The sequence below is a fragment of the Colius striatus genome, chromosome 7 (genome assembly GCF_028858725.1).
Source record: "Colius striatus isolate bColStr4 chromosome 7, bColStr4.1.hap1, whole genome shotgun sequence".
NCBI lineage: Eukaryota > Metazoa > Chordata > Aves > Coliiformes > Coliidae > Colius > Colius striatus.
In genome coordinates, this window is record NC_084765.1 from 812,200 (window position 1) to 823,927 (window position 11,728).

The following is an 11,728-nucleotide window of genomic DNA, read 5'->3' on the forward strand; positions in this document are numbered from 1 at the left end:
GGCGGGGCGGGCCGGGCCGGGCCGGGCCGGGCCGGGCCGGGCCGGGCCGGCGGCGCGGCAGCGAGGGGACGCGGCCACGGCGGCGGGGCCGGAGGCGCCGGGACACGCGGAGGCCGGCGCGACCGGCCCTAACGGCGCGGAGCCTGTGCCGCCGCCCCGCCCTGCCACTGGCCGCCACACGCCGAGCACCGGCCCCACACCCGGGGGAGGGAGAGGAGGGCCCGCGGCTGCCCCCGGCCCGGAGGGGCTGGGGGGGGCTCCCCAAAGCCACCCACCAGCCCCGGGGGCCGCAAGGGGAGCGGGGAGGGGCTGGGAGTCTCCCCAAAGCCACCCACCAGCCACGGGGGCTGCAAGGGGAGCTGCAAGGGGGGGGCGGGGGGGCTCCCAAAGCCACACAGCAGCCCCGGGGGCTGCAAGGGGAGTGGGAGGGGCTGGGGGGGCTCCCCAAGCCACCCACCAGCCTGGGGGGGCTCCCCAAGCCACCCACCAGCCCCAGGGGCTGCAAGGGGAGGAGGAGGGGCTGGGGGGGCTCCCCAAGCCACCCACCAGCCCCAGGGGCTGCAAGGGGCTGGGGGTGGGGAGGGTCTCACGGCTCAGCTCCTGCCCACGACCCCTTGGATAGCTGGGATTGGCGCTGCCCAGGATGGGGGGCTGCTCGGAGGGGACCCCCGGGGATGTGGGGCCCGTCTGCTCGCCCCTCTGCTGGCCTTGGGCAGTGCAGGGCTGCGGCAACGGGGGGCAGGAGGGGAGGCAGCACCCCGGGGCCGGGGGCTCACCTCTGAGTGAGGGGTCTGGGCTCAGCCCCACGCCAGAACCCCCCGCTGCCCCCTCCCGGAGCCGGGCAGAGCGGCACCTCGAGGGCCTCACGGCCCAGGAGCGAGGACGCGGTCACTGTGCAACAGGCAGCGGGGAGGGCCCAGGGGAGCGAGGGGCCGGGCCCTGAGCAGCGGGAAAGGAGCCGGAGGGATGGCACAGACACCACAAAGGGCCTCCATGGCCCCCAGCCCGAGCCAGGACCAGGGCAGGGCTGCCACAACCTGCACCCACTGCCCCCCCAGGCTGCAGCCTCGGCTCAACCACACGGCACATCCCAAACTGCTACAGTTTATTGGACAATGGTCAAGTGAAGGGTTTGGAACTGTACATGTGTAAAAAAAAACCCCCACCCCCCAGGCCCAGGTTGGAGGCAGGAGGGAGTGCAGCTGCCTCACGTGCTCGAGGCAGTTTTCCTCCGCTTGAGCCGCGCTCGCCAGTCCTCGGGCAGTGCCTCGAAGTTGGCGTTTCTCTCGGCCATGCCACTGCAGGGAGGGGAGCAGCCGAGGCGTCAGCGCCGGGGGCTGTGTCCCCCCCGTCCCCCCACACAGAGAGAGGAAACGTCCCCCCCAGGAGGGGCAGGGACAGGGCAGCCGGGGCCGTACCTCATCAGCTGCTGCTGCTTCCACTCCTCGATGCGCCGCTGGGCCGTGGTCTCGCGGTCCTCCTCGCTGGAGCTGGAGTTCTCCTCCTCGTCCAGCTCCCGCTGGATGCTCTGCCATTTTTTCACCAGCGACGGCATCTTCGTCTTCCCCTTCTTGCCCTGTGCCAGCAACGCCACGGGGCCACAGTGAGGGTGGCCGCCAGGGCCAGGGAGGGCTGCCCGGCGCACGCCCGGGGCAGGAGCCATCCCCCCTCACCTTGTCCTTCCGCCCCTTCCGCGGCTTCTCCTTCTCCGGCGGCGGCGGGGCCTTGGGGATGGGGGGCGGGGGCGTCTGCGGGGGTGGCGGGGGAGGCGGCTGCTCCGCGGCGGGGGGCGCCCCTCGTGCCGGGACGGGCTGTGCCGCGGCGGGGAGGCCGACGGGCGCCGCGCACTCCGAGTAGCCCATGACGGAGGCGGCGGCCGGCGCCGTCACGCCCAGGTATCCCGGCTGCAGGCCCAGGGCAGCGGGCTGAGGGCCGGCGTGGCCCGGGGCCAGGCGCAGGCTGGGCCGGGCCTGGATGTCGCCCTGCAGGCGCTGGCGCGGCCGCAGCGAGCCCAGGGGCACGGCCGACGGCTGGTACTTGCCAGCGGCCATCAGGGGCTGGCTGTAGAGGACGGGGCAGCTGCCGATGGTGGCCGCTCGCTGCATCAGCCCCGGGCTCATCTCCACAGCTTTCCTCTTGTGCGGCTTGGCGGCGAGCAGCGGCGCCGGGCTGGGCTCCACGGCGCCCTGGCAGAGAGCGCGGGCGGGCAAGCCGTCAGCGCCGGGCCCCGCGCACGGCCACGGCGCTGCCCGAGCTCCCCCCGGGCCGCCACTCACCTGGCTGCTGCCGGCAGCCGGGCGCGGGAGAGGCTTCAGGGGAGCGTCTTCCTCCGTTCCCGGGGCGGGCGGCTCCTCGCCCCCCTCGTCCTCCATCTCCACCTCCTGGATCTCGCCGTCTTCTCCGGGCGGCGGGTGGCGGCGGCGGGGGCGGCGGCGGCGAGTCGGGGCGGCGGCGGGGGCGGCGGGGGCATTTCCAAAGGCAAAGGAGGTTGGAGGACCGGGACAGAGGACTGAAGCAGAGTCCAAAATGGAGTGAGCGGCATGAGAGACGTAGCAGGAACTTGGCCTGAGAAGGATTCTTTACAAAGGGAGCCTGAAGAATACATATTGACACAGGCTTGAAAACCCACGGCACGGGCCGCGCTGCCTGCTCCTGCCCCCTGCCCCCCTGCCAGCGCCCTTCCCGGCAGCGGGACGGCACAGCTCGGGCCACGGGCTCCACCGGCACGGCACCACCTGCAAACCGGGGAGGGAGGTCGGGACCCCCACACGCTGCCCCAGAGCTCAGTGTGATCCCTCCATCGCAGCAACTCACCAGAGCTCGGTGGGAACCCCCATCACAGCAACCCCTCAGAGCTCAGTGGGACCCCCCATCACAGCAACTGTGGTCCCTCCATCACAGCAACCCCCCAGAGCTCAGTGTGATCCCTCCATTGCAGCAACTCCCCAGAGCTGAGTGTGATCCCTCCATCGCAGCAACTTCCCAGAGCTCAGCAGCAACCCCCATCGCAGCAACTCCACAGAGCTCAGTGGGACCTTCCATCACAGCAACCCCCCAGAGCTTGGTGTTATCCCCCCCATCACAGCAACTGTGATCCCTCCATCACAGCAACTTGCCAGAGCTCAGTGTGATCCTTCCATTGCAGCAACTTGCCAGAGCTCAGCAGCAACTCCCATCACAGCAACCCCCCAGAGCTCAGTGTGATCCCCCCATCGCAGCAACTCCCCAGAGCTGGGTGGGACCCCCCAACACAGCACCCCCCGTCCCTGCCCGTCTGTACCTGCAGGGCGCTCGCCGGGCTCCCCGGGGCGCTCTCCTTTGTCTTTGGGAGGTGGCTTAGGAGGACCGTCGGCTTTTCCGTCGGCGGCGCTGGCGGCGGCGCAGTCGTTGGCGCTGTCGGCGGCGGTGGCGTTGCGCTGTCCCTCGTCTTCGTCCTCCCCGTCGGGGAACTCCCACTGTGACTCTCCCGAGCGGTCGTTAACATAGAAATAGCGCCTATGCTCCCTAGATCAGAAGGAAGAGAAGGAGCCTTCAGCCTCCGTCCCCCGCCACCGCCACTCCCGGGCGGGCCTGCCGGCGGCAGCGACAACACCCGCGACTCGACGCGACCGGCGGCTCTGGAGGACAGAGGCGAGGCCCCAGCCCCACTCGCTCTAAAGCTACACTTTTGGTTCGGTTTTAAAGGTTTTTGTGTTTTTGGCACGGCTCGGCTGGCCCTGAGCCCCCCGCTCCGAGGGGAGGGGAGGGCTGCGGAGCCACGCGGCCGCCGCGGCGCGGCCGCAGGTCGCCCCCTGCGAGGAGAGGCAGCGGGGGAACGGCCCCCGGCGCAGAGAAGCGGCTGCCCCCCTACCCCGGGGTGCGCAGAGGCCGCTTATAGCAAAACTCGTGGTGTCAAACACACAGTGAATGCTAGAGAGAGGGAGCGGATCTGGGAGCTGAAAAACAAAAGAGCAAAGATTTCAAACAAAGGAAAAAAATCGATCGAGAAAGCCAAAGAGACAAAGAAATGTTTGGGTCTGACCTGCTGGCAGGAGACAGAACTCTTGCTCTTCGTTCCGTCGGTGAGTTGGGGTTTGTCCTTTGTCAGAGCTGTTGGTCAGAAGAGGTGATCCAGACATCCTGCAAAGTTCACAGAGCTCTCGCATGCGCGACCCCCCAGGCCCGCCCTCCGCAGCGCTTTGCGACTCCCGAGAGGGGAAACCAGCTCTGTCCGACGGGTCGGGGAAGCGGCTCCGTCCCAGGGCACCGAGAGCACTCCGTCCGCATCCTCCGCTGCGCCGGCTTGGCCCCGCCTCGGCCAGCGCCGGGCGTCTCGCTGCCTGCCCGGCACTGCTAACAGAAGCTGCTCGCAGTCTCCGAGAAGGGGGGGGCCGGCGGCCGGGTCGTCGGGTGGTTGATGGTCACAAATCATGTCTGAGATGTCAGAGATGAAAGGTGAGAAAGGTAGGAGAGCGCGTACCTGTCCCAGTGGCAGGACCAGCCTTTAGGGGTGGCGTTTATTTCGTATTGTTTTAGCTGTTCGGCTGCGTCTTGGAGTTTGCGTTTGAGGTAGTTTCCATTGAGAGCACCTTCTCGCCAGTCTGCAATGCGGGTCTAGAGGGCAAGAACCGGGGAGGGGGAAGGCGTTGGGGGAGGCTGCCAGCGGGACGGCACTCGAGCTCTGGGACAGGACTCAAGCTCCAGGACGGGACCCGAGCTCCGGGAACAGGACTCGAGGAGGGGGGCGCCCGGAGGAAGACACCGCCTCCACGCAAAGCCATGCTCTCCCCCCGCTGAGGACGGGCCCTGCAGGAGCGCGGCACCGCGCCGGACCGGGCCGTGCCGCCATGGCCACGAGGTTCACGCAGCGCTGGCCCTCGAAGGGCAGCCACGGGGTTTGATCCGCTTCGGAAGAGCGAGGGGCGAAGGCTCGGTTACCTCTGTCTGCAACAGCAACATGTGGAAGTTGGAGATAGATTGTCTGTTGATGCCCAGGAACTCCAATTTACTAGTCAGAGTGTTGGCCAGCTCGCCGATCTGGAACTGCCAGGGAGAGAGGCGAGAGTCAAGGGCTGCCCCGTGGGAGCGGCGCCGGGCGGCCACGGCCCCGTGGCCTCCCCCGGCAGACGGGACTCGGCACCGGCTGCGGCCCCTCGGGCTGGCGGGACTGGGACGTGGGTGCCTGTCACCCCTCCTGAAACCCTGCGGCCTCCTGCGCCCCAGGGATGGCGGTGGGGTGGTGGGAGCGGGCCCCTCGCTGCCAGCAAGCCCCCGCTGCTCCGCCGGCTCACGGGAGGGGACGGGCTCGGCCGGCTCTGGCACAGCTCCAGCTCTGGGCTTACGGCAGCGTGACTGCCAGCAGGGAAAGAGTTAAATCCAACTCTTGCCCAGTTTCCCCAAGGAACTGGGGAGTGGGGGGAGAACCTTTCTTACATCTCCCCTCTCAGGAGGTGGGAAGCACAAGAGAGGGGCAGCAGCTCTGGATCGACTCCTGAGCAGAGACAAGACTCCGTCAAACACAGAGTTCAGCCCACAGCGACCCCCTGGTACCTCAACCCTCGCACCCACGGGGGTGAAGCCTCCAACGTGGGCACGGCACAGGCACATGGGGCCCTGTGGCCAACCCCCAGGGGCTACCAGCCAGGAGGCAAGGCAGGAATGAGTGTGTGTGTGTGTGTGTGAGGGGATGCCCGCGAGCAGCTGCTGTAAGGAGGGCTCTAGGAATGCCTTTTGGTTTTCCTTCACTCTTCAGAAGAGGCTTTGGAAGGTCCCAAAGCCGCCAAGCCCCCTGTCTCCAGAGAAGGGGCCGGGCCAGGCAGCCCCAGGCTGGGGGGGACCCCCCGCGGGAAGAGGCCAGGGAAGGTCCCGCAGCGCAGGGTGACTCCGGCGATCTCCTGCAAAGCAGAGAGCCGGCACAACACAGGTTACCCCGGAGCCGACGGGTCCCGCTCGCCAGGGCACGCGCCAGCCCACACCGGCACACACCGGCACGGCTTCAAAAGGCTTTGGCCTGGCACGGCGGCCACCAGCGTCCCGCTGCGGGGCTCGGGAGGGGGCCGAACTGAAGACCATCAGCCAAGCCCGGCGGAGATGCCGTGCTGAGGGAGGCTTTGGGCAGGGGGCAGCGCCTCTCCACACTCTGGGAACAGAGTTCTTTTACAGGAGAGGGGCCAAACGTCACGAGGACAGTAACGAGCCCGCTGCGGCGTCCCCCGTCTGTAAAGCGCCTGGCTCGGGGAGCTGGCAACGTTTGGTGACAAACTGAAATGACTCAGGAGCAAAATGTCACGCTACAGGAGGTCTCGGGGCAAGCAGCGGCCAGGGGATCAAAAGGACTATCAGGAAAGGTCTCCCCAAGTGTCACCCAGCGCCTGCAGCTCCGTGTCACCGCCATGGCTCAGGACGGGGCGCTGGGAATCGCTGAGCCACAGCCACAAAGAGCAAACCAAAGCTTGTCAGCAACAGTATCAGTAGGGCTGCTGTGGGAATCCCCAAATGGTGCCTGACAACTTCCAACAGCGCCAGTTGGCAGAGGGCAGGGCAAGGGGTGCCGGCAGCCTCCGGACACAGAGCGGTTGGGGACGAGGAGCCCTCAGCCCAGGCGGGCAGGCGCCAGACTGACACGTCACTGGGGGTGAAAAGGGAATGGAGACAAAAGCGTTGGGTCCCTGGTGTGCTCGGTGTGCCCCACACACCCCCTCTGCTGCAGGAGGCAGCCCCAGGCCCAACCCACACGGCCCATCCTTCACCAGGCGTTGGCAGCCGCGCTGGGGCCGGGGTTTGGAGCTCCCGCAGGGGCACAGTGAGTACACGTGAGCACACGTGGGCACTCTGGCTGTGCCAAAGCCACAGCCCACAGTCAAGTGTCCCCTGGGAGCCAGGACAGTCCCTCGTGCTGCTGGTGGCGTGGCCAGTCTCATGGCTAGTGGCCAACTGACAGGGCCCTGGGGAGCAGCTGAGTGCCCGGTGCAGCCCTCACGTGAGCTGGGATGGAGCTCACCAATGTGTCTCTTTACCTTTAGGTCCTGCTCCTCCTCTTCTATTTTAGGTGCCCCTTGGGCTTTAGCTTTCTCCTGGGGCTCCTCAGACTCTGTCTCTTTGTCTGAACTCGCATCAGCTGTTTCTGCTGTGCTTGCCACTACTGCAGGAGAGGAGGTGACAGTCAGCCCTTCTGCCACCGCCACGAGGAGCCAGAGCCGTGGCAGGAGGGAGCCAGAGGCTCTTCCCATGGGAGTCTTTGAAAGGCAGAGAGAACCACTCCTTGTGCACCACGTTAAGGAGGCAGGAGGACGGTGGTGAGACGAGGCAGCTGTCCCCACACTGCTGTGCTCCCTCTCCTGACAGCCTCCAGCTCAGACTCTCTCCTCGTTCATTACTGGTTGAGGAGCTGGCAGTGTCAGCCCATCCCCATGCTGCCCTCAGCCTGTGACACCCACACTGCCAGCCCAGCCGTGGCCACCCCTCCAGGCCCAGCCTCTCCACCTCAGCGCCCAGCCTGGCTCCTCACTGTGCCGTGTGGCGCTTTGGGCAACGGGTAGGCAACAAAAGCCTCCCCCCTGACAGACCCTTCCCGCTTACCTGCTTCCTCCCCCTCTGGGCTCTCCCGGCCCGTTTTGCCGGGGCCTCGACTGGCGGACTCGGGGCTGGCTGCTCCGACAAACAGCTTCCACTTGCCTCTCTTGGAGGCGAGGCGGCGGGTGGCATCGTGTGGGGCCGGCTGGCTGCCGTCCGACAGCGGGCTGGAGCCCGCCAGGCTGGCATCGCCCTCCTCCAGGGCACGCAGCTCTGCCTGCGGGACACACCGCAGCCAGGGGCACTCAGGGACCCGTCCAGCAGCACCCCCAAGCCTCCTTTCAGCAACACAAACTGTCCCTCTGACCTTCTTTCTCTCCAGCACCATCTCCAGCTCGAGGGTGTCTTGCTCCTCCTCTTCCTCAGCGCTCTCCCCTGACTGCACCACACTGCACAGATCCTCCTGCAGCGTGTCCTCCAGGGGATCCCTGGCGGGCTCTGGCTCCTCAGGGGCAGCCGCTGCCTCTTCTGCCTTCGCCTCCTCTTCTGCAGGCGGCTCCACCTCCTCTTTGCAGATCACCTTCCTCCTCCAACGCTCCTCTTCCTCCTTCACCACGTCAGGCAGGAGGGGTGCCAGGAGGGCTGCAGCCACCCCCTTCTTCTCCTCCTCGCTGTTAGAGAGGGCCTGCACCCCTTCATTCACCTCCTGCAGGTCGAGCCTTGCGTCAGTCTCCTGGCCTCAGCCTCCCCCAGGCAGCCAGGAAAGCTGTGGAGTGCCCCAGAGGGGCACCTACGAGCCCTGTGGCAACCAGAAGCCCCTGACTGACCTTCTTCACCTCCCGCTTTGCGAGGCTGGCCCCTCTGCTGGCGCTGCCCGGGGCAGCTCCCTTCTCCTGGGGGTACAGCTCGGTGGTTGCGGCCAGGCTGCCGTTGGCACCTGCTGCGGTGCTGCTGAGGAAGAGGAGAGGCAGTGAAGGGCAGGCTGGGGGCTGGTGTGGCAGCTCATCCCCTGGCAGGGCTGGGTGGGGGGGGCTCTCTCTTACCTGTGCTGGTAGTGCTGCAGGCCCTGGACCTGTGTTGCCAGGTACTGTGGCAGCTCCCAGGTCACCTCGTTGCTCTGGGTGTTCCAGTAGTAGTAGCAGCCGGTGTTCTCGTCCCACACCTCCTGCCAGTCGCCCATCTCCAGCTCCCCCACTGCCAGGGGCACAACCACAGGCCGTGTCACTCACAGACACAACCCCAGGGGCCCCCCTCCCAGGGCTGTGCCAGGCCCCCGTCCCTTGTGTCACCCCTGGGCTCACCTCCTGCCAGCGAGCACTGCGTGTCGTACTGCCACTCGGCTGCCGGTGCCGAGCCCGCGCCGTTGGCTGCGCCGGGGGCCTGGCCCGAGCCCGGCTCCTTGGGCTCCGGGCGTGGGGGAGTGGGGGGCAGTGCTGAGGCGGTTGTGCTGGCCGTGGGGGGCTCGGTGGGCTGAGGGGGAGCCGTGATGGCATCGATCTCCTGTGGAGACAACAGCCTGAGGTGAGCCAGGAGCTCAAGGGAGGTGAAAGGGGAGTGAGGACTGGCTGTGGGGAGGATGGAGTTAAACCCAGGTGCTGTTCCCCAGGGCTCAGTGCTGGGACCTGCTCAGTTCTGTTCAACACTCTTAGCACCGATCTGGGTGAGGGGATCAAGGGCACCCTCAGACAGTTTGCAGATGGCACCAAGCTGGGTGGGTGTGTGGATCCTGCAGGGTCTGCAGAGGGCCCTGACCAGGAGTCCTGGCTTTGATCAGCAGTGGGGTGGCAGCAGGAGCAGGGCAGGGATTGTCCCTTGTGCTGAGCCCTGGGGAGGCTGCAGCTCCAGGGCTGGGATCAGTGCTGGGCCCCTCACTCACTGCCAGAGGGACACTGAGGGGCTGGAGCATGGCCAGAGCCGGGCAGCGGAGCTGGTGCAGGGGCTGGAGCACGAGGGTGCTGGGGAGGGGCATCACTGGAGCTGAGGCAGAACTGTTTCCCCGAGAGACTTGTCAGCCCCTGTGCCAAGCTGCCCAGGGAGCTGGGGCAATGCCCAGCCCTGGAGGGACCCCAAAGCCATGGGGCTGAGGAGCTGAAGGTCATGGGTGGGCTGGGCAAGGTGAGGACAGAGAGTGGACCCGGTGACCTTAAAAGTCTTTTCGAACCCCAATGATTGTGTGATTCTACAGAACCTCCCTCCTTCCCCTCCCCAGCCCTCCCCTCACCGCCAGGAAGTTGGCCAGCGTGCTGTCGATGTCTGCCGAGCCGCTGCCGTTGGCGTCAGCAGAACGCGACGGCTTCTCCGGGGTCTCACCCTCCTCATCGTCACTGTCTGCGTAGGCACCGAGTAGGCACAAGCCTCCTGCACGGGGAGAGGACAGAGGGGACCCTCAGCAAGGGGGACACACCACCCGCTGCCTCAGAAACAGATCCAATCCCCCCTGACCCCAAATCAGGTGGTCCCGGTGTCCCCCTGGGAAGGGGGAGCAGCCCCACGGTGAGACAGACACTCAAAACCAAAACATCATCTTCAAAACACCCCCAGGGACAGCTCCTGACTCCCTAAATCAGAGAGGGATCTGCCCCCCAAGCACCCTGGGAGTAGGAAATACCTCCCCTGGGGGAAAAAAACCCCAACAGAACACACGTGTGGTGGGGGGAACGTCACGTCCTGTCTGCAAACCGGAGCGGGGAGGGGAAACGCTCTCCAAAATGCCCACGTTTTAATTACTAAACTGATATTAAGGGGTCTTTAAGGGATAATAACCCATAAAGGACAGGTGGGGGAATCTTCCTCCACACACTGGGCAGAAAAGCATCTCCTGGGTTAAGTTTTTATGTGGGAGGAGAGTATCAGTGCACTGCCTCAGACAAAAAGCGTTTAAATGAGAGAGAAAAACCAACCCCAAGAAAGAAGAAATTAAATACCTGAGGAGGAGCAATGGCCCTCCAGCAAATTAACAAAAACCCATCATAATATACAGAAATTGGTTGGAAAGGGGTTATTTTTTCTCCCCTTAATAAAATAAAGACACTTAAACGGGGAAAATGATGCCTCTAAAGAAGACAAAATCACTGAGAGAACTTTAAAGGACTTAAAGAGAAGGGAGCAAGAGCTGCTCTGTCCAAGCAACAGCCCTTTGTAACCACCACATCTCCCTCAGAACGGGAAATATTTGGGAGGAAAAAAAACCTCTCTGTTTTTTAACAGAGCTGGTTGGAAGAACCAACTACAGCCCCCTTCCAAGCCCCTGATCCCACTGGGAGGGGAAAGGGAAAGGTTTTGAACAGCCACAGCTCCCTCAGAAGCAAAAATCCAGGGCGTTGGGGAGAAAAGGAATATTTAAACAACCCGAGACCCCTCCGAAAAGCCCTTTTTTAGCAGCCACAGCCCCTTTTACAAGCAAACAGCACACACAGCCCTCTCCAAAAACCTCCCAATGTTTAGCGCGGAAAGAAGGAGGTTTGAACAGCCACAGTCCCCTCCAAAAGACAACCCGCTGAGGACAAAAAAGTGACCGTTTTTAACGTGCTCAACCCTCAAAATGGAACCAAATCCCCCCAGCGCTGCGGAGAGGCCGCGCTGGGTTTCTGGGGCCGCTGTAAGCGGTGGGGGCCGCGCTGCCCGCCCGCCCCCAGCAGCCCCTCCCGTACCTGTGGGTCTGACGGCGGCGGGAGCGGGGGGCGGCGGGTTGGGCGCGCTGCGAGGGGGCTCCGCCGCCGCTTCGGGCTCATCTGTGAAGGAAAAGCCGTTAAGAGCCGGGGCTGAACGGACGCGAACGCCCGAGCGCGCCCGGCGCCGCCATCCAGGCCGCGGCGCTACGAGGAGGCCGCGGCGAGGCCTCGAGGAGGCCGCGCCCCGGCAACAAAGCGGCTCCCTGCCCCCCACCGCCCATCCCCCGCCGTTACCGGGCTCCGAACCCGACTCGGCCCCTTCGGCCGGCGCCGCGGCCGCCTCGTCGCGGCGGGGCCCGGGAGGGGAGAGCTGCAGGATGGGCCGGCGGCCCGGCGCGCCGCGCGATTTCTTCCCCATGGCGATGGCGGCAGCGGCCCGGCCCGGCGCGCGACGCGGCGGCAGCGGCGCCTCAGGGCGGCGGGGGCGGGGCCGGGGCGCGTGACGTCACGGCGAGGGGCGGGGACACGTGACGGAGAGGGGCGGGGCCAGGCCGGGACACGCCCCCTCGGGCACAGCGCGCCCCCTCGCGGCCGGCGGCGCGGAGACCCCCCTGCGCCAGAGACCC

At 66.0% G+C, this 11,728-nt stretch overlaps 1 protein-coding gene across 1 annotated transcript; it reads right to left on the minus strand.

Annotated features, from left to right (window-relative positions):
* Nucleotides 1-1,088: 1,088 nt before the first annotated feature.
* On the minus strand, nt 1,089-11,569 carry FNBP4 (formin binding protein 4). Its single transcript, XM_062000587.1, is given in 18 exon segments — nt 1,089-1,298; nt 1,419-1,576; nt 1,674-2,186; nt 2,277-2,411; nt 2,413-2,445; nt 2,447-2,592; nt 3,281-3,504; nt 4,460-4,593; nt 4,918-5,022; nt 6,996-7,120; nt 7,558-7,768; nt 7,859-8,197; nt 8,319-8,442; nt 8,535-8,685; nt 8,793-8,991; nt 9,713-9,849; nt 11,142-11,222; nt 11,397-11,569. Coding segments are annotated over 18 exon segments (3,030 nt in total). The 5' UTR covers nt 11,521-11,569; the 3' UTR covers nt 1,089-1,207.
* Between the last annotated feature and the right edge of the window lie 159 nt (nt 11,570-11,728).